Consider the following 27,771-nt stretch of genomic DNA (forward strand, 5'->3'; position numbering starts at 1 on the left):
AGAAACTGGAGTAGAATTAGTTGGGGGGATTAGAAGAAGCTGTCTTGGACATGTTGATTTTTAGGTGGTGAGAGGCCATCCAGGAAGAAATGCCAGATAAGCAGCCGCTGATGTGGGAAAGGACAGAAGGAGAGAGTGCAGGGGTGGATAGGTAAATCTGAGTATCATCAGCATAGAGGTGATAGTTGAAGCCATAGCTACTAATAAGTTTACCCAGTGAGGAAGTATAAATAGAGAAGAGTAGAGGGCCTAGAACAGACCCTTGAGGTACTCCAACAGACAGAGGTAGTGGAGAGGATGAGTCACCAGCAAATGAGACAGAAAAGGACCTATTAGAAAGATAAGAGTGGATCCAGGAGAGGGCAATGTCACAGAGCCCAAGGGAGCTGAGAGTCCGTAGGAGGGGATGGTCAACAGTGTCAAAGGCAGCAGACAGGTCAAATAAGATAAGTATAGAATAGTGGCCATTGTTTTTAGCAGAAAGAAGATGGTTAGTAACCTTGGTGAGGGCAGTCTCAGTTGAGTGTTGGGGACGGAAGCCAGATTGCAGGGGGTCAAGCAATGAGTTGGAGGATAGGAAGTGTGTTAGGCGATTGAAAACTAGTTTTTCCAGGACTTTAGAAGCTAGCGGAAGTAGTGATATGGTGCGGTAGTTTGCAGGAGAATTGGGGTTGAGGGAGGGTTTTTTGAGGATGGGGGTGACCTTTGCATGTTTGAAGGATGATGGAAATGAACCAATAGTAAGGGATTGGTTGAATATGTGAGCAAGAGCTGGGGTGAGGGTAGAGGACAGAGAGGGTATTAGATGTGAAGGGATAGGGTCAAGGGGGCATGTAGTGAGGTTTGAGGAAGATATTGGAACTCGCTTCATTCTCAGGGGTTGGGGGGAAGGTACTGAGAGTGTTGGAGGGGGTGACCGGGGGCGGAGATGAAAGGTTGCAGTCTTGTGGTGGGATGTTGCTTCTGATGGTGTTTTGTTGAAAAAGTAATCTGCCAAGTCTTGCGCACTAAAGTAAGATGCGGGGGGTGGTGCAGGTGGATAGAGGAGAGTGTTGAAAGTGGAGAAGAGACGTTTAGGGTTTGAGGAGTGCAATGATATGAGAGAAGAGAAGTAGTTTTGCTTGGCTAAGTGAAGGGCAGAGGAGTAAGAATAAAGAATGAACTTATAGTGTAGGAAATCGCGTTCAGAGCGGGATTTCCTCCAGGCACGTTCAGCAGCACGGGAGCATTTTTGTAGATAGCGTGTTTGCTGAGAGTGCCAGGGCTGGAGCTGACGACGTGGGGTTTTGCATTCGACACCCTTGCTCCTCCACAAATACGCAGAGGAGAGAGTATTGTTATAGTGGTTTGTAGCAAGGTCAGGGCAGGATACCATGGAAGTGTGGGGAAGGCGTTTTTGAATAAGGTTAGAAAGTTGGAGAGGATCCACAGTGTGCAGATTTCTACAGGTGCGGAGGCGGGGGGTAGAAATAGGTTTAGTCTGTACATTGAGATTATAGGTGAGCAGATGGTGGTCTGAGATGGGAAATGGGCGACAGGTGACATCAGAAGGGGAGCAGAGGTAGGAGAATACCAGATCAAGAGAGTGTCCGTCACGGTGAGTAGGGAATAGGGTGGATTGTGAAAGACTAAAGGAGTTTGTCAGTGAGAGAAGTATAGAGGCAGCAGGGGTAGATGGGTTATCAATGGGGATGTTGAAGTCCCCTAAGATTAGAGCAGGTGTATTTGTAGAGAGAAAGTGAGAAAGCCAGGCAGCAAAGTTGTCAAGGAATTGGGAGGTTGGTCCAGGGGGGCGATAGATAACTGCCACCTTGAGGGAGAGGGGGGAAAAATGCGGAGGCAATGGACTTCAAAGGAGGAGAAGGAGAGAGATGGAGGTGCTGATAGGAGCAGGAAGGGGACAGTAAGATTCCAACACCGCCACCATGTCTCTCACCTGGCCAAGGTGTGTGGCTAAAGTGGAGATCGCCATGCGTTAGAGCAGCAATGGAAGCAGTGTCAGAGGAAGATAGCCAGGTTTCAGTAATTGCTAGAAGATTGAAAGCGTTAGAAACAAACAGGTCGTGAACAGTTGTAAGTTTGTTACAGAAAGAGCATGCATTCCAGAGGGCACAAGAAAAGAGAGGGTATAAGCGCTGTGGGTTAATGCAGATGAGATTGTTGGGATCGCGTGACCTTGAGTTTGTATTGTGGGGGACTGAGCAAGAGTGTATGAGTGTGGTGATTGCTGCAGGGCCAGGGTTAGGAGAGATCTCCCCAGAAGCAAGCAGTAGTAACAGTGAGAGTGACATAAGGTGAGAGTGAGACTTGTAGGAGCGGGTATGACTAGACACAGGAGAGTAAGATGGGGAAGTATTGCTAAGGAAACAGAGTAGTTCATGAGAGGATAGCATAGGGGATGAGAGGAGGGAGGGAGAGATAAGGATAGTGTGGGGATTATTATTATAAGAGCATGCAGTGAGTTTTAGGAAGATGGCAGACTGAAAGATCAGAAAGGACATAGAGAGCATTGTGCAGGTGTACAGTTGGTAAGGATTACCTGTTAGTGGGGTCTGCAGTTTCCCCTCCAGTTTCTAAACTCCATTTCTTAACTCGGCCACTTTGAATTTCAGAGCCAAGGCCTCAGAGCCAGCTCTCAGTTGTATATAGTAGTAAAATTAGGGTTGGAATGATTATATTCATGGCAGCTGTGTTACAAGTAGACTAGTTAGGAAGACTGGAATTACACACTTGTAAATTAGATTGGGGGGGGGGGGGGGTGAGCAAATGGATGGGGGATGAACACAGAAATTATACAATGGAGCTGATAACAATTATACAGATAAAGTCATAAATTCAGACATCAGAGGAAATGCATACCAACCAGGTCATGAAATGCAGAGAAAGAAATGCATACCAGTATATTGAAAAAACATTAAAGGGACGTGGGATAACAACCAGGGCATGAAATGCAGAGAGAGAAATTCATACCAGTATATTGAAAAAACATTAAAGGGACGTGGGATAACAACCAGGGCATGAAATGCAGAGAAAGAAATGCATACCTGTGGAGAGATGAGATTGTTAGTAGAGCATTCTAGATGATAGCATTATGGATTTAAAGGGACAGTCTACACCAGAATTTTTATTGTTTTAAAAGATAGATAATCCCTTTATTACCCATTTCCCAGTTTTGCATAACTAACACATTTATAATAATATACTTTTAACCTCTGTGATTATCTTGTATCTAAGCCTCTGCAAACTGCCCCTTTTTTTAGTTCTTTTGACACTTGCAGTCTAGCCAATCAGTGCCTGCTCCCAGATAACTTCTCGTGCACGAGCACAGTGTTATCTATATGAAATACGTGAACTAACACCCTCTAGTGGTGAAAAACTGTTAAAATGCAATCTGAAAGAGGTGGGCTTCAAGGTCTAAGAAATTAGCATATGAACCTCCTAGGTTAAGCTTTCAACTAAGAATACCAAGAGAAAGCAAAATTGATGATAAAAGTAAATTGGAAAATTGTTTAAAATTACATGCTCTATCTGAATCATGAAAGTTTATTTTGGCCTAGACTGTCCCTTTAACTCAATTTCTTAACTCGGCCACTTAAGGCCAGGTATGTTCAGTCATTTATTTCTGAGGAGACTGTGATATATCAGAACTGGCTGACATAGTTCCAATAGAGGGAAGGGGTAAGCAGTAATTCTGTGGAAAATAGGGTATTACTGTAATTCTGGGCATTATTTTGTTTTCAAGACAACTTTATATGTTATGGTGAGACACTGGGGCAGCCTAACTATTTTATTAATCTAAAATGGGTGGCTGGTTGTTATATTTTTGCTCTAAAGAGGATCCACATGGCTAGTACTTTATTTTTTATACCCACATGGCTTATGTTTGACCGCTTTACTGCGGTTGTTTAGGCTCAGCTTATTCCGGAGAGGATGGGCGGGGCCTAATTTCACGCCTCAATGGCGCAGTTTCTTCACACACAAACTCAGGGGATTATAAAGTTTTTCTAATAAACGTTGTTTTTATTGATAACTCAGAGGGTTAATTGCTCTTTATTGTGGGGTGCAACATCTGACTGCATTATAGGGCAGGTTTATCTTAAAATTGGACATATGTGAACACTTTTAAGCTGTTTTGCAATATTGTGCGCTTTTTATTCTTAAAGGCGCAGTACCATTTTTTCAAAATATTGTGTTATCTCACTAAATAGAGTGTTTAACGACTTTGTGGTGTTTATATAGCCTGTTCAACACTGACACTGAGGAAGTTCAATGTTCTATGTGTTTAGAAGCCATTGTGGAACCCCTTCTTACTTTGTGCCCTTCTTGTACTGAAAGGGCCTTACACTGTAAAGAACATATTTTATGTAATGAAAGTGTGTCTAAGGATGATTCTCAGTCTGAAGAGAATCGGGATACGCCATCTAATTCTCCCCAAGTGTATCAACCTTTAACGCCCACTCAAGCAACGCCAAGTACTGCTAGTGCGTCTACTTCTTTTACTTTGCAATATATGGCTGCAGTGATGTCTACTACCCTTACAGAGGTATTATCTAAACTGCCAGGTTTGCAGGGTAAACGCAGTAGGTCAGGTATTAATGTAAATACTGAACCCTCTGATGCCTTAGTGGCTATTTCCGATGCACCCTCACAATGCTCTAATTTGGAGGTTAGGGATTTTATGTCTGAGGGAGAACTTTCAGAGTCAGGAAATGTATTACCTCAGACAGATTCGGACGTCACGTCCTTTAAATTTAAACTGGAACACCTCCGCCTGTTGCTCAGGGAGGTTTTGGCGACTCTGGATGATTGTGACCCTATCACAATTCCCCCAGAAAAATTGTGTAAAATGGACAAATATTTAGAAGTACCTACTTACACGGATGTTTTTCCGGTTCCTAAGAGAATTTCAGAAATTGTTGAGAGGGAATGGGATAGACCAGGTATACCGTTGTCTCCCCCTCCTAACTTTAAGAAAATGTTTCTTATATCTGACACCATACGGGACTCCTGGCAATTGGTCCCTAAGGTGGAGGGAGCTATATCTACTCTAGCTAAGCGTACAACTATACCCATTGAAGACAGTTGTGCTTTTAAAGACCCTATGGATAAAAAAATTAGAGGGCCTTCTAAAGAAACTATTTGTTTCACCAGGGTTTTCTCTTACAGCCTGCATTGTTCCAGTAACTACTGCAGCTGCCTTTTTGGTTTGGTGCCCTGGAAGAGTCTCTGAAGGTAGAGACACCTTTAGAGGATATTTTAGACAGAATAAAGGTTCTTAAATTAGCCAATTCCTTTATTACTGATGCTGCTTTTCAAATTGCAAAATTAGCAGCGAAAAACGCAGGCTTTGCCATTCTGGCGCGCAGAGCGTTATGTCTAAAGTCGTGATCTGCTGACGTATCATCTAAATCTAAGCTTTTATCTATTCCCTTCAAAGGTAAGACCCTATTCGGGCCTGAGCTGAAGGAAATAATCTCTGACATTACTGTATTTAAGGGTCATGCCCTACCTCAGGACAAGTCTCTCAAGATGAGGGGTAAACAAAATAATTTTCGTTCCTTTCAAAATTTTAATGGAGTATCCTCTGCTTCCTCTTTCTCCACTAAGCAGGAAGGGAACTTTGCTCAATCCAAGTCGGTCTTGAGACCTAACCAGGCCTGGAATAAAGGTAAACAAACCAAGAAGCCCGCTGCTGCTACCAAGACAGCATGAAGGGGCAGCCCCCTATCTGGGACCGGATCTAGTAGGGGGCAGACTTTCTTTGCTCAGGCTTGGGCAAGGGATGTACAGGATCCCTGGGCATTGGAAATTGTGACCCAGGGGTACCAGCTGGAATCAAAGATTTCCTCCCAAGGGGGAGATTTCATCTTTCACGTTTGTCTGTAGACCAGACAAAAGAGAGGCGTTCTTACGCTGTGTAAAAGACCTCTACACGATGGGTGTAATTTGCCCAGTTCCAGAACTGGGGCAGGGGTTCTACTCAAATCTATTCGTGGTTCCCAAAAAAGAGGGAACCTTCAGACCAATTTTAGATCTCAAATGTCTAAACAAATTTCTCAGAGTCCCATCGTTCAAATGGAGACCATTCGTACAATTTTGCCAATGATCCAGGAGGGTCAATATATGACTACTGTGGACCTGAAGGATGCGTACCTTCACATTCCTATCCACAAGGATCATCATCGATTCCTAAGATTTGCCTTTCAGGACAAACATTATCAGTTGGTGGCTCTTCCCTTCGGGTTGGCCACGGCTCCCAGGATCTTCACAAGGGTTCTAGGGTCCCTTCTAGCGGTTCTCACACCGCGAGGCATAGCGGTGGCGCCCTATCTGGACGATATCTTGATCCAGGCGTCAACTTATCTGTCCAAATCTTACACGGACATCGTGTTGTCATTTCTAAGAATTCGCGGTTGGAAAGTGAACGTAGAAAAGAGTTCACTAGTTCCACAAACAAGAGTTCCATTCCTGGGAACTCTGATAGACTCGGTAAACCTGAAAATATATCTGACAGAGGTCAGAAAATCAAAGATTCTAAATACTTGCCGAGCTCTGCAGTCCATTCATCGGCCATCAGTGGCTCAGTGTATGGAAGTCATCAGACTAATGGTAGCAGCAATGGATATCACCCCGTTTGTTCGCTTTCATCTCAGACCACTACAACTGTGCATGCTTAGACAGTGGAATGGGGATTATGCAAATTTATCTCCTCAGATAAATCTAGACCAAGATACCATAGACTCTCTTCGGTGGTGGTTGTTACAGGACCATCTGTCCCAGGGGATGTGCTTCCGCAGGCCATCTTGGGTAATAGTAACGACGGACTCCAGCCTCCTGGGCTGGGGTGCAGTCTGGAATTCCCTGAAGGCTCAGGGTGTGTGGACTCAGGTAGAGTCTCAACTGCCAATCAATATTCTGTAACTGAGAGCGATATTCAACGCGCTTCAGGCGTGGCCTCAGTTGGCTTCGGCCAAATTCATAAGATTCCAGTTTGACAATATCACGACTGTGGCATATATCAATCAGGGGGGAACAAGGAGTTCTCTAGCGATGATAGAAGTATCAAAGATAATCTGATGGGCGGAGACTCAGTCTTGCCATCTATCTGCGATCTATATTCCAGGAATAGAGAACTGGGAAGTGGATTTTCTAAGTCGTCAGACTTTTCATCCGGGGGAGTGGGAACTCCATCTGGAGGTGTTTGCAACCTTGATTCATCAATGGGGCACGCCGGAATTGGATCTGATGGCATCTCGACAGAATGCCAAACTTCCACGTTACGGGTCCAGCTCAAGGGATCCCCAGGCTGTACTGATAGATGCTCTAGCAGTACCTTGGTCATTCAACCTGGCTTATGTGTTTCCACCTTTTCCTTTCCTACCTCGTGTGATTGCAAGAATCAAACAGGAGAGGGCTTCAGTAATTCTAATAGCACCTGCGTGGCCACGCAGGACCTGGTATGCAGATCTAGTGGACATGTTGTCTCTGCCACCGTGGAAACTGCCATTGAGACAGGACCTTCTCATTCAAGGTCGGTTCCAACATCCAAATCTAACTTCTCTGCAGCTGACTGCTTGGAGATTGAACGCTTGATTTTTATCTAAGTGGGGTTTCTCAGAGTCGGTTATTGATACTCTGATTCAGGCCCGCAAGCTAGTCACTAGAAGAATTTACCATAAGATATGGCGCAAATATCTTTATTGGTGCGAATCCAAGGGTTACTCATGGAGTAAGATTAGGATTCCTAGGTTTTTGTCTTTTCTCCAAGAAGGATTGGAGAAAGGATTATCAGCTAGTTCCTTGAAGGGATAAATTTCTGCTTTGTCAATTTTGCTTCACAAGCGTCTGGCAGATGTCCCAGATGTTCAGGCATTTTGTCAGGCTTTAATCAGAATTAAGCCTGTGTTTAAACCAATTGCTCCGCCATGGAGTTTGAATTAAGTTCTTAATGTTCTTCCAGGGGTTCCGTTTGAACCCATTCATTCCATAGATATTAAGCTGTTATCTTGGAAAGTTTTGTTTTTAGTAGCTATCTCTTCTGTTCGAAGAGTTTCTGAGCTTTCTGTATTGCAATGTGATTCCCCTTATCTTATATTCCATTGTGATAAGGTGGTTTTGCGGACTAAACCTGGATTTCTTCCTAAGGTTTTTCAAACAAGAATATTAATCAGGAAATTGTGGTTCCTTTCTTGTGTTGTAATCCTTCCTCTAAGAAGGAACGTTTGTTGCATAACTTGGATGTGGTTCGTTCTTTAAAATTTTATTTACAAGCGACCAAGGATTTCCGTCAAACATCTTCCCTGTTTGTTTATTCCAGGAAACGTAGGGGTCAAAAAGCTACGGCTACCTCTCTTTTTGGCTGAAAAGCATCATCCGCCTGGCAAATGAGACTGCTGGACAGCAGCCTCCTGAAAAGATTACGGCTCATTCCACTAGAGCTGTGGCTTCCACATGGGCTTTTAAAAACGATGCTTCTGTTGAACAGATTTGTAAGGTTGCGACTTTTTGGGAGAAAGGTGCTTCAAGTAGTGGTGCCTTCTGTTTAGGTTCCTTTCTTGTCCCTCCCTTTCATCCGTGTCCTAAAGCTTTGGTATTGGTATCCCACAAGTAAAGGATGAAAACCGTGGACTCGGTATATCTTGTAAAAGAAAAGGAAATTTATGCTTACCTGATAAATTGTCTTTTACGATATACCGAGTCCACGGCCCACCCTGTCATTTGGGACAGGTTTTATTTTTTTTATAAACTTCAGTCACCTCTACACCTTGTTAGTTTTTCCCTTTCTCTTCCTATACCTTTGGTCAAATGACTGGGGGGGGTGGAGTTAAGGGAGGAGCTATATAGCAGCTCTGCTGTGGTGCTCTTTGCCACTTCCTGTTAGCAGGAGGATTATATATATATATATTGTGTGTGTGTGTGTTAACTACAGTGAGAATGATGATGCATGGGTAGGTTGTCATTTCTAAGCTAATCGCAACCCCTGCACTTATTTCCACATAAGTGGCCTGGCATTTTCTGGGTCTGCTGAAAAAATAAAACGATTGTGTTTTTCACAGAAAAATGGCCTACAGTAGAGTTTAGATATTAGCAGCATAACTACTAAACAGCTCAGCACATGGTGGAAAATTGTTACCATTTAATGGGTTTAATTAAACTATTGGGGCAACAAGTTTTTGTTAAATATTTATACATACATACATACTTTTATTAGAAGAAATATTAAGGTTTCTGTCTTTTTAAAAGGGAGCAAGAAAAAACCAGAACGTCCTGAAATTTCCCCGCCATCAGACTTTGAACACACTATCCATGTGGGCTTTGATTCTGTAACTGGAGAATTCACTGTAAGTTGTGTTTTTAAATATAGCTTTTTATCCATAAATAAGAATAGTAATTCCTTGCACATGTTCACTGTATTCTACTTACTGAATGTATTTGCTTAGTCACATATGGGTCGTTGAGATACTGCTCTATTAGTTCCTGAATACAAGAAAAATATGTGAATAAAGCAGGTTTTTACATGCATGTTGACTCCAAATAGGTCTTAGCTTGACTATATGTGGACTGAAGCTGGTAGCAAGGAGAGGAGTACCAAGACTTCTTGGAAAGAGTCAATATAGAACTTTGTGACTTCTGAAGTAAACTTTTTCCAGAACAAATTAAGTATAAATTTAGTACAGTATTGTAAATCATCTCTTCATGAGTGTTTGTTTTATTTTTATTCTGTGTTTTTCATTTAAAGGGACACTGAACCCAAACTTTTATTTTTGTGATTCAGATAGAGCATGCAATTTTAAGCAACATTCTAATTTACTCCTATTAATTTTACTTCATTTTCTTGCTATCTTTATTTGAAAAATTAGGGATCTAAGCTAAGGAACCAACCAATTTTTGGTTCAGTACACTGGGCAGCACCTGTTTATTTGTGGGTGAATTTATGCACCAATCGGTAAGAACAACGCAGGTTGTTCACCAAAAATGGGCCGGCATCTAAACTTACATTCTTGCTTTTCAAATAAAGATACCAAGAGAATGAAGAAAATTTTATAATAGGAGTAAAATATAAAGTTGCTTATAATTGCATGCTCTATTTGAATCACAAAATAAAAAAATTGGGTTCAGTGTTCCTTTAAGGAATATGAAACTTGAAAATGTTATTTTGTGATTCAGATAGTGAAAACAATTTTAAAATAAAAAAATACATTTTACCAATCTTAAACTTGCAGCCATGGAGAGAAATAATTTAGTTTATTTTACTGAGCATTATTTAAATAATATTTATTTCATATAAATATTGGTGAAATCGCCTTAATGAGATGTAGTTTCCAAGGTAAAAAATTGCCTTTAAAACAATCCCTAATTGGCCTTGCAATACTGAGACCTCTTATAGAATCTCACCATAAAACAGATCTTTTGAGAATCAGGCCTTAGGCCCTGATGTTCAAAGGTTCTCCAGCTTGGAAATAAGTTGTAGTTCAGACTTTACAGGGGCTAAATATTCAAAGAAAAAGAGCTTAACTCTCCAGCACTGCAAGATCTCTTTTCTATATATGAAGTAGAGACAAGCCCAGTGCAATACAGCACTACGTGATTGGAGTGTTGTTGCATTTACACTTTGTATTTCTAGATTACTTAACACTTTAGATTGGATCCTTTTCAGTATTATAGAATGTAAGCTTTGCATTTTCTAGCAGTTATTTTACAAATTCTGATTATGTTTTGATAGTTTCTTTTACTTTAACAAACTAGGGTCATACTTTTGTGTATTTCTGTGTAGCTTTTACAAAATACATTCCACATTGAATTTGCTGCATTGTAAACTAAAACTGACAGCTTCAGAAAGTGGGAGGGACAGGGTAGTTCCCAGGGTATGTCTGAATCTCTCTCACCAGTCTTGTGAAAATTTTGTAAGCATTTTAAACAAGCTGGTCTCACTGATTGGTCTCTCCAGCTTTATGCAGGGGAAGTTTGCTCAAAATTTGCAATGCACTTATTATTTTTTTTTTTTAACTTTTATTGTGGTTTTTATAATACATATCATCATATACAAATGCAACAATCAGAAGTTATTTTTCTAGGTAATTTCATTGAATGTATAGTTGACAATGATTTAGTTGTAGAAGAACATGTTATCAGAGTATAGTTAAGAAAACAGTAAACCTTACTTATTAGCGAAACCTTCGCTTCTTAGTTGTAGACATACAATAAAAGGAGTGATGCCCCCAGCTTAGGGTGAACATAGATAACAGTATAGTCTCTAAATGAACTGAGTCTACATAAAAACCAGATATACAGTATTGAAACCTAGTTTTCTTTAGTATATGTTCCTCATGTGATTAGATGGTCACTCTTGGACCTTACTAGGCTATTGATATAAAGAGGAGGAATAACAACAATGGTAGTGACCACTCTTGGGCCTTAGCATGCATATGTATGTATGTATATATATAATTTCTTTCCTAAGATATGGTGAGTCCACGGCATCCTCAATTACTGTTGGGAATATCACTCCTGGCCAGCAGGAGGTGGCAAAGAGCACACCAGTTTAACTGTTAAGTATCAATCCCCTTCCCTCAAACCCCAGTCATTCTCTTTGCCTCTGTCAACGGAGGAGGTGGTTTTTGGTGTCTGAGGAAAATTGGACTTTTCACTACAAGCAAGATTTTATTTTAGAAAGCCAGAGTATGTTTGCTCTGATTTCTCCAACATTGGTGTGTCCGGTCCACGGCATCATCCATAACTTGTGGGAATATTCTCTTCCCCAACAGGAAATGGCAAAGAGCACAGCAAAAGCTGTCCATATAGTCCCTCCTAGGCTCCGCCCACCCCAGTCATTCTCTTTGCCATTGCACAGGCAGCATCTCCACGGAGATGGTGAAGAGTATGTGGTGTTTAGTTGTAGTTTTTTATTCTACTATCAAGAGTTTATTTTAAAATAGTGCTGGTATGTACTATTTACTCTGAAACAGAAAAAGATGAAGAGTTCTGTTTGTGAGAGGAATATGATTTTAGCTGCAGTAACTAAAATCGTTTGCTGTTTCCACATAAGACTGTTGAGATTAAATAACTTCAGTTGGGGGAAACAGTTAGCAGACTTTTCTGCTTAAGGTATGACTAGCCATATTTCTAACAAGACTGTGTAATGCTGGAAGGCTGTCATTTCCCCTCATGGGGACCGGTAAGCCATTTTCTTAGTCTCAAACAGAATAAAGGGCTTAATATGGGCTATAAAACTGGTAGACACTTTTATGGGCTATAAAACTGGTAGACACTTTTATGGGCAAAATCGATTGCTTTATTTGGGCATTTTATACAGCTTGATGCTTGAAATTCACACTTATAAACTTTGGGGAACATTTTTTTACGTCAGGCACTGGTTTAGACACCTTTCCAGTCAGGAAGGGCCTTCACTGTAGTAGGCTGAGCCTCATTTCTCTTGTTAAGTGTACCCAGTCCACGGATCATCCATTACTTATGGAATATATTCTCCTTCCCAACAGGAAGTTGCAAGAGTCCCCCCACAGCAAAGCTGCTATATAGCTCCTCCCCTAACTGCCATATTCAGTCATTCTCTTGCAAGCCTCAACATAGATAGGAGGTCGTGAGAGTCTGTGGTGATTTATACTTAGTTTATTCTTCAATCAAAAGTTTGTTATTTTTAAATGGCACCGGAGTGTGCTGTTTATTTCAGGCAGTATTTGGAAGAAGAATCTGCCTGCGTTTTTTCTATGATCTTAGCAGACGTAACTGAGATCCATTTGCTGTTCTCACACATTCTGAGGAGTGAGGTACTTCAGAGGGGGAATGGCGTACAGGTTTTCCTGCAGATAAGGTATGTGCAGTAAAATATTTTTCTAGGAATGGAATTGACTAAGAAAATACTGCTGATACCGAAGTAATGTAAGTAAAGCCTTAAATGCAGCGATAGCGACTGGTATCAGGCTTATTAATAGAGATACATACTCTTATAAAAATGTGTTTTAAAACGTTTGCTGGCATGTTTAATCGTTTTTTAACGTACATTGGTGATAACACTAATGTTGGTATAGCCTTAAATGCAGTAAAAGCGACTGGTATCAGGCTTATTAATAGAGATACATACTCTTGTAAAAATGTGTTTTAAAACGTTTGCTGGCATGTTTAATCGTTTTTTAACATATGTTTGGTGATAAAACTTATTGGGGCCTAAGTTTTTTCCACATGGCTGGCTTAAATTTTGCATAGAAACAGTTAACTGAAGCTTCCCACTGTTGTAATATGAGTGGGAGGGGCCTAATTTAGCGCTTTTTTGCGCAGTTAAAATTACAAAATGAATTATCCAGATTCCCTCAGCAGTCCCATGAATACTACAGGACATTTCTAAAGGGCTAAAAAGACTTCCAAAATCGTTTATAGGGAAGGTAATCCACAGCTCTGCTGTGGCAGTTTTGTTGTGTCTGGTTTTAAAAACGTCTGTCGTTTTTTTTTTTTATCTGTTTTTTGCATTAAGGGGTTAATCATCCATTTGCAAGTGGGTGCAATGCTCTGTTACCTTATTACATGTACTGTAAAAATTTCGTTTGTTTTACTGCCTTTTTTCACTGTTTTTCAAATTTTGACAAAATTTGTTTCTCTTAAAGGCACAGTAACGTTTTATATATTTGCTTGTTAACTTGATTTGAAGTGTTTTCCAAGCTTATTAGTCTCATTATTAGTCTGTTCTAACATGTCTGACATAGAGGAAGCTCTGTGTTCATTATGTTTTAAAGCCATGGTGGAACCCCATCTTAGAATGTGTACCAGATGTACTGATTTCATGTTAAACAATAAAGATCATTTTTTGTCTTTAAAAACATTATCACCAGAGGATTCTGTCGTGGGGGTAGTTATGCCGACTAACTCTCCCCACGTGTCAGACCTTTTGACTCCCGCTTTAGGGACTCGCGCTCAAATGGCGCCAAGTACATCAAGGGCACCCATAGCGTTTATTTTACCAGGGGATTCTGTCGAGGGGAAAGTTATGCCGATTAACTCTCCCCACGTGTCAGACCCTTCGACTCCCGCTTCAGGGACTCACGCTCAAATGGCGCCAAGTACATCAAGGGCGTCCATAGCGTTTATTTTACAAGACATGGCAAAGGTGGTGAATAATACTCTGGCAGCAGTATTAGTCAGACTACCTGAAATTAAAGGAAAGCAGATAGCTCTGGGGGTAGATACAGAGCATACAGACGCTTTAAGAACCATGTATGATACTACCTCACAATATGCTTAGTCTGTGGGTGATTTTTTTTGACTCAGGGAAGATGATTTAACCTGATTCTGATATTTCTACATTTAAAATTTATGCTTGAGAACCTCCACTTGTTGCTCAGGGAGGCTTTGGCTGCTCTGAATGAATGTGTACAATCGCAGGGCCAGAGAAATTGTGTAGACTGGATAAATAATATGCAGTGCCGGTGTGTACTGATGTTTTTCCAATACCTAAAGAGGTTTACTAAAAATTTTTTTAATAAGGAATGGGATAGACCAGGTGTGCCGTTCTCTTCCCCTCCTATTTTTTAGAAGAATGTTTTATAATAGTTACCACCACACGGGACTTCTAGCAGACAGTTCCTAAGGTGGAGAGAAGAGTTTCTACTCTAGCTAAGCGTACCACTACCTCTGGCGAGGACAGTTGTGCTTTTTAGATCCAATGGATAAAAAATGTTTATTCAACAGGGTTTTATCCTGCAGCCCCTTGCATACATTGCTTCTTTCACTGCTGCTGCGGCATTCTGGGTTGAGTCTCTTGATGAGGCTTTACAGTTAGCGACTCCATTGGATGAATATATTTGACAAGCTTATGCTAGCCAATTCCTTTGTTTTCTGATGCCTTTGTTCATTTGACTAAACTAACGGCTAAGAATTCTGTTTTTTACTATACTGGCGCGTAGAGCGCTATGGCTTATATCATGGTCAGCTGTCGTGATTTTAATAAATAAGCTACTTAACTTCCCTTCAAGGGGCAGACCCTATTCGGGCCTGGTTTGAAGGAGATTATTGCTTATATCACTGGAGGAAAAGGTCATGCCCTTCCTCAGGATAGGAATCAAGGGCCAAAAAAGGTCTATTTTTCGTGCCTTTTAAAACTTCAGGGCAGGTGTGGCATCCACTTCCTCTAAGGCAAAGCAAGAGGGAATTTTTGCTCAGTCCAAGGCGGTCTGGAGACAATTGGACCTGGAACAAAGATAAGCAGGCCAAGGAGCCTGCTGCTGCTGCCTCTAAGGCAGCATGAAGGAACGGACCCCTATCCGGTAACGGATCCTATAGGGGACAGACTTTCATTCTTCGCCCAGGATCCCTAGGCATTGGAATTTATATCCCAGAGATATCTTCTGGATTTCAAAGATTCCCCCCCAAAAAAAGGGGAGATTTCGCCTTTCACAATTATCTGCAAACCAGATAAAGGAGGCATTCTTACATTGTGTACGAGATCCATCCAGTTCCAAGAGAGGAACAGGGACAGAGTTTTTACTCAAATCTGTTTGTGGTTCCCAAGGTGAGGGAACCTTCAGACCTATTTTGTATCTAAAGATCTTAAACAAATTCCTCAGAATTCCGTCATTTCAGATGGAAACTATTCGTACCATCTTAACTATGATCCAGGAGAGTCAATAGAGGACTACAATGGATTTGAAGGATGCTTATCCTCACATTGTGATGCATAAAGATCACCTTCGTTTTTCAGGTTTGCCTTTCTAGACAGGCATTACCAGTTTGTAGCTCTTTCCTTTGGGATATCTACAGCCCCAAGAATCTTTATGGAGGTTCTGGGGTCGCTTTGGCGGTCCTTAGGCCGCGGGGCATAGAAGTGGCCCCTTAGTTAGACGACATCCTGATACAGGCGTCAAACATCCAAATTGCCAAGTCTCATACGGACGTAGTACTGGCATTTCTGAGATCACATGGGTGGAAAGTGAACAAGGAAAGAGTTCTCTATCCCCAATCTCAAGGGTTTCCCTCCTAGGGACTCTGATAGATTCTGTAGAAATGAAAATTTACCTGACTGAGTCCAGGTTGTCAAAGTTTCTAAATTTCTGCCGTGTTTTTCATCCCATCCGCGCCCTTCGGTGGCTCAGTACATGAATGAAATCGGCTTAATAGGTAGCGGCAAGGGACATAGTACCGTTTGCACGTCTACATTTCAGACCGCTGCAACTATGCATGCTCAGTCAGAGGAACGGGGATTACACAGATTTGTCCCCCTGTTGAACCTGGACCAAGAGACCAGAGATTCTCTTCTCTGGTGACTATGTCGGGTCCATCTGTCCAAGGGTATGACCTTCCGCAGGTCAGACGGGACAATTGTTACAATGGATGCCAGCCTTTTAGGTTGGGATGCAGTCTGGAACTCCCTGAAGGCTCAGGGATAGTGGACTTAGGAGGAGACCCTCCTTCTAATAAATATTCTGGGAGTGATATTCCATGCTCTTCAGACTTGGCCTCAGTTAGCAACTCTGAGGTACATCATACTCAGTCGGACAATATACACGACTGTGGCTTACATCAGCCATCAAGGGGGAACAGAAGTTCCCTAGTGATGTTAGAAGTCTTACAATAATTCACTGGACAGAGACTCACTCTTGTCTATCAGCTATCCATATCCCAGGTGTTGAGAACTGGAAGGTGGATTTTCTAAGTCGTCAGACTTTTCTTCCGGGGGAGTGGAATTTCCTCCGGAGGTCAAGACCAAGCAGGAGAGGGCTTTGGTGTTTTTGACAGCGCCTGCGTAGCCACGCAGGACCTGGTATGCAGATCTGGTGAACACAGGAGTATAGCGCTGATAGCTAAAAGAGAACAAGGCCACTCTAAAACAGTCACCCCAGGACTGTCAAGAAAAAAACAAAGTTTAGGAGAAAAAAGAGGGCGCTAAAAGCTAAGTTCCCACCACACTTGGTCAAATAACAGGAAATGAGATATAAAAATTGAAATGAATACCTTTACTCACAGTAAAATACAATGAATTACAACAGTACACATTAAAATATGAATAGTAAGATAGAAGGGACGTCTCCCTTTTTAAAATTTGGATTACCACCTTTAAAAGAGTGAAAAATAAGGACATTTTTTTTTTTATTTGTTAAAATGTTTGAGCGTTGTAAAAAGATGCAGCAAGATTGTTACAATGTTAATATCGATCTTGAGTGAAATCTTCAGTCTTTGTAACAAAGTTTCTTATGTTAGCTGATCGAAAAAATGTTGCAGTTCAGCAGATAGTGTCAGTGTGGAGTTAATATAGTAGAATTTTTCATAAGAATTAAACGATCATGTTGAACACCTTATTATCAGGTTATACTCACACTTTTCCAAATGACTGTAATAACGGTTTAATAGCTTACACTTTTGGAGATTATCAGAAGTAAACAATATCTCCAAAGTGTTAGTGACTTTTCTTACTTGCTTGAGTCGGCTGAACCCGGTCAGCGTGATTGGAAACTGCTTTCTTACTCCAAAAATCCTATGCTTGAGTCGGCTGAACCCGGTCAGCGTGATTGGAGACAGCTTGTTTTTCAGACCTCTTATGTGTCAGATATTGCAGGATTCCAAGGGGGTAACGAAAATCCACAGACCCGCACGGGCTACAGAGTAAAACTAGGTACCTAGATTTGAAGATAGAGTAAAGTCTTTTGTTGGGAACAACACAAGTAAGTCTACGCGTTTCACCCGATAGGGCTTTTTCAAGATACTGGTTAGTTCCCGGGGCAAGGTTTAAATGATCATTGGATTGTGTTCATTGGTTGTGAGTCTTTCCAATTAAAGGTGGAATTTGATCAAGCTTATTTATATTTAAGGTGGTATATTGTGTTCATTTGGATTGGGTCATCTGTTCGTTCAATAAAAGCTGATACACATAATATTTATAAAAATTTTTTTATTGCGCTCAAACTTAGAGATATCATGACATATGTTTGAATGCTCAGATAAGGTGGTAAGACTCGATTAAGGTGGTAAAACCAAAGGTGGTATTTGTATTAAAAAATAAGTTTCATACTATTGGAATGGACAGTTTAATCACCTAGTACATAAGAAAAAATGATCATAGAAATTATTAGAATTCTTTGGACATCAGCTTATCACAGTTGGGTTATATATTAGATAGTTCTAGAGAGTAGAGAATGATTTTCATTATATTTAATACAACCTTATAGTAAATTAATCAAACTGTAAAACCTTTTACTGATTACTAAATGTTATAAAATTCTTTTTTAATTTCTAAAATTCTAAAAGATTATATATCTTTTGTACATTTTTAAAATCATTCTAGAGTCAATATTGTCAGTTCTTCATATAGGATTTAGGATAATTCATATATTATCTATATGTTAATTGTGAATTTATTATATCTTAATTCCTAAAAAAGGGGATAGATCTATCTCTGAATTGAGGCCTCGGGGGAAAAGGGTGTCAAATTTATAGATTAGTTCGGCTTCTTTTTTGAGTAATTTGCTTTCGAAGTCCCCTCCTCTCCAATCTCCTCTGACCTTACATATTCCCCAATATTTCAAATGCTGTAAATTATTTTTGTGGATCTCTCTAAAATGTTTATATAAGTGGGTGTCTAGATTCCCTTTTTCAATATTACAGAGATGTTCCCTGATCCTGTCACGTAAAAATCTGGTGGTCTCTCCAATATAAAATAAATCACATGAACATTTTAAAAGATATATAATGCCTTTGTGAGAACATCTTATAATATCTTTAATTTTAAAATCTATGTTTGTCCCTGTTATCTATATGGAGCTAATTTTGCTACTGTATCTACAAGCCCTACATGAAATGCATGGAAAAAAACCCTTTAGACTATTCCCTCTGAGATCTTGATCTACCATTGTGATATTGTCTTTCTTTAGGACACTGGGAGCTAGAATTTGCTTCAGATTTCTGGCTTTTCTAAAAATGATTTTAGGTTTGTATGCTAGATGATCTCCTATCAAGGGATCTTTTTTAACTATGTGCCAGTGTTTCGTGATTATTTTGCGTAATGTTTGGTGATCGTCATAGTTTGTTATTAGTGCCACATCGTACTCATTTTTATTATCCCTAATGGCTGGTGTGTTTTTCTCTTTATACTGTAAGAGAGAACTTCTTTCCGTTGTTTTAGCTCTAATCATGGCTCCTTCTAGTTCTTGCTCACTATACCCTCTTTCGTAGAATCTCTGTTGGAGGACATTCACCTGGGTCTCAAAGTCTGTATATCTAGAACAATTTTTCTTAATTCTAAGATATTGACCTATGGGTATATTGCCTTTCCATCTTTCATGGTGGCAACTCTTCTTGTGTACATACCCATTACAGTCTACTTGTTTGAAGAATGTTTTAGAGGCTAGACTACCCTCATCAACGAATAATTCTAAATCTAAAAAAGAAATGGAAGTTTTACTATATTGATAGGTGAAATGAAGACCCTTATCATTGGTATTCATCGTTTGAAAGAATAAATTTCAGGTTTTCTTCCGAGCCTTTCCATATAATTAGTATATCGTCTATATACCTCTTGATGAGCACGAGGTCCGCGCCAAATTCATGTGACATAAGGAAGTTATCCTCCCAGTCTCCCATGAATATGTTAGCGTAACTTGGCGTGAACCTTGTGCCCATCGCGGTACCCTCTAATTGAAGATAATATCTACCATTGAATTCAAAGTAATTGTTTTCTAATATAAATTTTATTCCTTTTAGAATAAACTTTCTAAGATCACTATCCATATCTTTATCTGATTCCAAAGTGTTTTCAATGGCCCTTAGGCCCTGTTCATGATCAATGATCGTGTAAAGGGATGTAACGTCACTAGTTGCAAGGAAATAATTATCTTCCCATTTAATTTTTTCAACTAATTGTAATACTTGAGTGGAATCTTTTAAATAGGTGTTGAGATTTTTAACGTATTTCTGAAGAAATATATCCACATATCTGGAAAGGTTAGATGTTATAGAGCCTATTCCAGATATGATGGGTCTCCCCGGAGGGTTTGTAAGATCCTTATGAATTTTCGGGAGGAAGTAAAAGATGGGGGTTCTTGGGAATTCAGGATACAGATAATTGAATTCATTATCATTAATAGTACCCCCATCCTTTCCCTCCTCCAAAATGCAAAGTACATTTTTCTTAATCTTATTGATCGAGTTGAGTTTTAATATTTTGTATGTTTTGGGGTCACTCAATATTCTGTTTGCTTCTGTTATGTAATTAGTTTTGTTCATAATAACAACCCCCCCACCCTTATCTGCTGGCTTTATAATTACATCTTTATCTTTCTGTAGTTTATCTATAATTTCTTTATCTTTTTTTGATAGATTAAAACTGGGCCTCGATTTTTTAGGGTTAAATTCTTTTAAGTCTTTTAAGACCATCTTTTCAAAGGTTTCTATGTTAGATCCTTTGGCGTATGAGGGATAGAATTTGGATATGGGTTTAAGGTTAGTGTGGGTTCTTTTATTGTCAATATCTGTTATAATTTTAGGGAATTTAGATGGATTTACCTGTCTTTCTATGGGATTTTTCAGAAAATAACGTTTTAGTGTTAACTTTCTGATGAATTGTTTTAAATGAATATGGGTATTGAATTTGTACAGAGTAGTAGTTGGAGCAAATGATAAACCTAATGATAATATCCTTTTTTCATCATTATTCAATTCTTTATTACTCAAGTTGAAAATACCTGTATTACCAATATTTATCTCACTCTCTTTGCCTCTCCTTCTATTCTTTCCTCCTCTTTGTCCTCTAATTGCCTTTTTCTTAGATTTGATGGGGTGTAAGGTTTCTCTCTTTTTTCTAGAGCTGCAAGGTTCTTTGAGGTGCCCTCCCTCGGAGGGCTGTTCCCTAAAAAATCTTTCTCATTATTGATTATCCCGGTCTCACATTCATTATCTAAGGTTGCAAATCTATTGTTGGTTTCTAGATGCCAACTGTCCATCCTTGATCTATTTCTCCTATTGTCATAATATTCATCATTTGAGTCATAGTATGAATTTCTTGGTTGTCTTGTATTTTGCCAGAAATTATGGTTATTATGATTTCTATTCTCATAATATTGGGATCTATACCCATTCCTATATGTATCCCTAAAATTTTGTGGCATTCTGTTACCATAATAATTTTCAGAGTTTTCATGGTATGTTCTATTGTGATAATTAGGATTGTGACGATATTGTTGGAAAGGAGCCTTATATCTATGTGTCCCATAATTAGAACGATCTCTCCAGTTGGTATTGGATTGATATTGTTCTGGATATTGTGTATCATAGGCATTCTCATGCTGGCCATTTTGTATGTTTCTATTCCCATATATCTCAAAATTTTTATTTTTTGGTATATTAGGTAGTATGTGACCTCTAGAATGTTGTCTATTAATATGTTTATGTTTATCCCAATCGTCTGATTGTGTAGTTTCTTTGTTAGCATTCTCAATTCTGTCTTTCAATTCTTTAGTTTGTTCCAATAAATCATTCCTATCTCTTTCTAATTTCTTCCATTTGGTATCTAATAGGCCATGTTTTAGTTCTATCAATTTATTTACTAGGATATTCTGCCTTTCTTTAAAGTTAGGGTGTTCTCTCTTTTCTAATTGGTTTTTGAGATCTGTAATTTTAGTATTGATTTCCTCTAAGGTTTCGTTACGTGATTTTTTTATAATTTCGATCAATTTTAGTGAAGTTTCTTTTAGTGCCAAATCCCATTCTTTTTGGTGTGTTTGTTTTAAAGTGAACGTGCATGCTTTCTTAAATTTCAAGCCTCTAGGAATTATATTTAAATTAGTATATTTTTCTAAAAAAAAAAAAATTTACTTTGCATTTTGGAGGAGGGAAAGGATGGGGGTACTATTAATGATAATGAATTCAATTATCTGTATCCTGAATTCCCAAGAACCCCCATCTTTTACTTCCTCCCGAAAATTCATAAGGATCTTACAAACCCTCCGGGGAGACCCATCATATCTGGAATAGGCTCTATAACATCTAACCTTTCCAGATATGTGGATATATTTCTTCAGAAATACGTTAAAAATCTCAACACCTATTTAAAAGATTCCACTCAAGTATTACAATTAGTTGAAAAAATTAAATGGGAAGATAATTATTTCCTTGCAACTAGTGACGTTACATCCCTTTACACGATCATTGATCATGAACAGGGCCTAAGGGCCATTGAAAACACTTTGGAATCAGATAAAGATATGGATAGTGATCTTAGAAAGTTTATTCTAAAAGGAATAAAATTTATATTAGAAAACAATTATTTTGAATTCAATGGTAGATATTATCTTCAATTAGAGGGTACCGCGATGGGCACGAGGTTCACGCCAAGTTACGCTAACATATTCATGGGAGACTGGGAGGATAACTTCCTTATGTCACATGAATTTGGCGCGGACCTCGTGCTCTTCAATAGGTATATAGACGATATACTAATTATATGGAAAGGCTCGGAAGAAAACCTGAAATTATTCTTTCAAACGATGAATACCAATGATAAGGGTCTTCATTTCACCTATCAATATAGTAAAACTTCCATTTCTTTTTTAGATTTAGAATTATTCGTTGATGAGGGTAGTCTAGCCTCTAAAACATTCTTCAAACAAGTAGACTGTAATGGGTATGTACACAAGAAGAGTTGCCACCATGAAAGATGGAAAGGCAATATACCCATAGGTCAATATCTTAGAATTAAGAAAAATTGTTCTAGATATACAGACTTTGAGACCCAGGTGAATGTCCTCCAACAGAGATTCTACGAAAGAGGGTATAGTGAGCAAGAACTAGAAGGAGCCATGATTAGAGCTAAAACAACGGAAAGAAGTTCTCTCTTACAGTATAAAGAGAAAAACACACCAGCCATTAGGGATAATAAAAATGAGTACGATGTGGCACTAATAACAAACTATAATGACGATCACCAAACATTACGCAAAATAATCACGAAACACTGGCACATAGTTAAAAAAGATCCCTTGATAGGAGATCTTCTAGCATACAAACCTAAAATCATTTTTAGAAAAGCCAGAAATCTGAAGCAAATTCTAGCTCCCAGTGTCCTAAAGAAAGACAATATCACAATGGTAGATCAAGATCTCAGAGGGAATAGTCTAAAGGGTTTTTTCCATGCATTTCATGTAGGGCTTGTAGATACAGTAGCAAAATTAGCTCCATATAGATAACAGGGACAAACATAGATTTTAAAATTAAAGATATTATAAGATGTTCTCACAAAGGCATTATATATCTTTTAAAATGTTCATGTGATTTATTTTATATTGGAGAGACCACCAGATTTTTACGTGACAGGATCAGGGAACATCTCTGTAATATTGAAAAAGGGAATCTAGACACCCACTTATATAAACATTTTAGAGAGATCCACAAAAATAATTTACAGCATTTGAAATATTGGGGAATATGTAAGGTCAGAGGAGATTGGAGAGGAGGGGACTTCGAAAGCAAATTACTCAAAAAAGAAGCCGAACTAATCTATAAATTTGACACCCTTTTCCCCCGAGGCCTCAATTCAGAGATAGATCTATCCCCTTTTTTAGGAATTAAGATATAATAAATTCACAATTAACATATAGATAATATATGAATTATCCTAAATCCTATATGAAGAACTGACAATATTGACTCTAGAATGATTTTAAAAATGTACAAAAGATATATAATCTTTTAGAATTTTAGAAATTAAAAAAGAATTTTATAACATTTAGTAATCAGTAAAAGGTTTTACAGTTTGATTAATTTACTATAAGGTTGTATTAAATATAATGAAAATCATTCTCTACTCTCTAGAACTATCTAATATATAACCCAACTGTGATAAGCTGATGTCCAAAGAATTCTAATAATTTCTATGATCATTTTTTCTTATGTACTAGGTGATTAAACTGTCCATTCCAATAGTATGAAACTTATTTTTTAATACAAATACCACCTTTGGTTTTACCACCTTAATCGAGTCTTACCACCTTATCTGAGCATTCAAACATATGTCATGATATCTCTAAGTTTGAGCGCAATAAAAAATTTTTTATAAATATTATGTGTATCAGCTTTTATTGAACGAACAGATGACCCAATCCAAATGAACACAATATACCACCTTAAATATAAATAAGCTTGATCAAATTCCACCTTTAATTGGAAAGACTCACAACCAATGAACACAATCCAATGATCATTTAAACCTTGCCCCGGGAACTAACCAGTATCTTGAAAAAGCCCTATCGGGTGAAACGCGTAGACTTACTTGTGTTGTTCCCAACAAAAGACTTTACTCTATCTTCAAATCTAGGTACCTAGTTTTACTCTGTAGCCCGCGCGTGATTCACGCTAAGTGCGGGTCTGTGGATTTTCGTTACCCCCTTGGAATCCTGCAATATCTGACACATAAGAGGTCTGAAAAACAAGCTGTCTCCAATCACGCTGACCGGGTTCAGCCGACTCAAGCATAGGATTTTTGGAGTAAGAAAGCAGTTTCCAATCACGCTGACCGGGTTCAGCCGACTCAAGCAAGTAAGAAAAGTCACTAACACTTTGGAGATATTGTTTACTTCTGATAATCTCCAAAAGTGTAAGCTATTAAACCGTTATTACAGTCATTTGGAAAAGTGTGAGTATAACCTGATAATAAGGTGTTCAACATGATCGTTTAATTCTTATGAAAAATTCTACTATATTAACTCCACACTGACACTATCTGCTGAACTGCAACATTTTTTCGATCAGCTAACATAAGAAACTTTGTTACAAAGAATGTGAAGATTTCACTCAAGATCGATATTAACATTGTAACAATCTTGCTGCATCTTTTTACAACGCTCAAACATTTTAACAAATAAAAAATTTTTTTTCCTTATTTTTCACTCTTTTAAAGGTGGTAATCCAAATTTTAAAAAGGGAGACGTCCCTTCTATCTTACTATTCATATTTTAATATGTACTGTTGTAATTCATTGTATTTTACTGTGAGTAAAGGTATTCATTTCAATTTTTATATCTCATTTCCTGTTATTTGACCAAGTGTGGTGGGAACTTAGCTTTTAGCGCCCTCTTTTTTTTCTCCTAAACTATGCAGATCTGGTGGACATGTCATCCTTTCCATCACGGTCTCTGCTTCTGAGACAGGTACCTCTACCTCGGGGTCCTTTCAACCATCTAAATAGAATCAATCTGAGATGGACTGCCTGGAGACTGAACGCTTAATGTTATCAAAGCATGGCTTCTCAGAGTCAGTCATTGATACCTTAATACAGACATGAAAGCCTGTCTCTAGGAAAATTGAACATAGATATGGTGTAAATATCTGATTGTTATGAATCCAAGGGTTACTCATGGAGTAAAGCCTGGATTCCCAGGATATTATCTTTTCTCCAAGATGTTTTTGAGAAAAGGGTTGTCAGCTAATTCCTTAAAAGGGACAGATTTTTACTCCGTCTATTTTTCTGCACCAGTGTCTGGCAGGTATTCTAGACGTTCAGGCATTTGGTCAGGCTTTGGTTAGATCCAAGCCTGTGTTTAAAACTGTTGCTCCACCATGGAGCTTAAACCTGGTTCTTAAGGCTCTTCAAGAAGTTCCGTTTGAACCTTTTTTGTTCCATAGATATCAATCTTTATCTTGGAAAGTTCCTTTTGGGTAGCTATTTCCTTGACTCGTAGAGTCTCCAAGTTATCTGTGTTACAATGTGATTCTCCTTATCTGGTCCTTCGTACGGATAAGGTAGTCCTGCGTACCAACCTGGTATCTAACAAGAACATCACTCAAGAGATAGTTGTTCCATGCTTGTATCCTAATCCTTCCTCAAAGAAGGAACGTCTATTACACAATATTGGACGTGGTTTGTGCTTTAAAGTTTCTTTCATGTAATTAGCAAGAGTCCATGAGCTAGTGACGTATGGGATATACATTCCTACCAGGAGGGGCAAAGTTTCCCTAACCTCAAAATGCCTATAAATACACCCCTCACCACACCCATAATTCAGTTTTACAAACTTTGCCTCCGATGGAGGTGGTGAAGTAAGTTTGTGCTAGATTCTACGTTGATATGCGCTCCGCAGCAAGTTGGAGCCCGGTTTTCCTCTCAGCGTGCAGTGAATGTCAGAGGGATGTGAGGAGAGTATTGCCTATTTGAATGCAGTGATCTCCTTCTACGGGGTCTATTTCATAGGTTCTCTGTTATCGGTCGTAGAGATTCATCTCTTACCTCCCTTTTCAGATCGACGATATACTCTTATATATACCATTACCTCTGCTGATTCTCGTTTCAGTACTGGTTTGGCTTTCTACAAACATGTAGATGAGTGTCCTGGGGTAAGTAAATCTTATTTTCTGTGACACTCTAAGCTATGGTTGGGCACTTTGTTTATAAAGTTCTAAATATATGTATTCAAACATTTATTTGCCTTGACTCAGAATGTTCAACATTCCTTATTTTTCAGACAGTCAGTTTCATATTTGGGATAATGCACTCGAATTAATCATTTTTTTCTTACCTTCAAAAATTTGACTCTTTTTTCCCTGTGGGCTGTTAGGCTCGCGGGGGCTGAAAATGCTTCATTTTAGTGCGTCATTCTTGGCGCGGACTTTTTTGGCGCAAAAAAATTCTTTTCCGTTTCCGGCGTCATACGTGTCGCCGGAAGTTGCGTCATTTTTTGACGTTATTTTGCGCCAAAAATGTCGACGTTCCGGATATTGCGTCATTTTTGGCGCCAGAAGCATTTAGGCGCCAAATAATGTGGGCGTCTGATTTGGCGCTAAAAAATATGGGCGTCGCTTTTGTCTCCACATTATTTCAGTCTCATTTTTTTCATTGCTTCTGGTTGCTAGAAGCTTGTTCTTTGGCATTTTTTCCCATTCCTGAAACTGTCATTTAAGGAATTTGATCAATTTTGCTTTATATGTTGTTTTTTCTCTTACATATTGCAAGATGTCTCACGTTGCATCTGAGTCAGAAGATACTACAGGAAAATCGCTGTCTAGTGCTGGATCTACCAAAGCTAAGTGTATCTGCTGTAAACTTTGGTAGCTATTCCTCCGGCTGTTGTTTGTATTAATTGTCATGACAAACTTGTTAATGCAGATAATATTTCCTTTAGTAAAGTACCATTGCCTGTTGCAGTTCCTTCAACATCTAAGGTGCAGAATGTTCCTGATAACATAAGAGATTTTGTTTCTGAATCCATAAAGAAGGCTATGTCTGTTATTTCTCCTTCTAGTAAACGTAAAAAATCTTTTAAAACTTCTCTCCCTACAGATGAATTTTTAAATGAACATCATCATTCTGATTCTGATGACTCTTCTGGTTCAGAGGATTCTGTCTCAGAGATTGATGCTGATAAATCTTCATATTTATTTAAAATGGAATTTATTCGTTCTTTACTTAAAGAAGTACTAATTGCTTTAGAAATTGAGGATTCTGGTCCTCTTGATACTAATTCTAAACGTTTAGATAAGGTATTTAAATCTCCTGTGGTTATTCCAGAAGTTTTTCCTGTTCCTAATGCTATTTCTGCAGTAATTTCCAAAGAATGGGATAAATTGGGTAATTCATTTACTCCTTCTAAACGTTTTAAGCAATTATATCCTGTGCCGTCTGACAGATTAGAATTTTTTGGACAAAATCCCTAAGTTGATGGGGCTATTTCTACCCTTGCTAAACGTACTACTATTCCTACGTCAGATGGTACTTCGTTTAAGGATCCTTTAGATAGGAAAATTGAATCCTTTCTAAGAAAAGCTTATCTGTGTTCAGGTAATCTTCTT

General features: G+C 38.8%; 1 protein-coding gene across 5 annotated transcripts in view; it reads left to right on the forward strand.

Moving 5' to 3' along the window:
• Positions 1-27,771, forward strand: part of PAK2 (p21 (RAC1) activated kinase 2) — a 505,361-nt gene that overhangs the window by 158,552 nt on the left and 319,038 nt on the right. For all 5 annotated transcript variants that reach the window (XM_053709811.1, XM_053709810.1, XM_053709809.1 and 2 more), the window contains one exon: positions 9,244-9,341. In XM_053709811.1, coding sequence (XP_053565786.1) covers positions 9,244-9,341 — 98 coding nt within the window. The remainder of the gene's footprint in view (positions 1-9,243; positions 9,342-27,771) is intronic.

This window comes from Bombina bombina, chromosome 4 (assembly GCF_027579735.1).
Source record: "Bombina bombina isolate aBomBom1 chromosome 4, aBomBom1.pri, whole genome shotgun sequence".
Taxonomy (NCBI): Eukaryota; Metazoa; Chordata; class Amphibia; order Anura; family Bombinatoridae; genus Bombina; species Bombina bombina.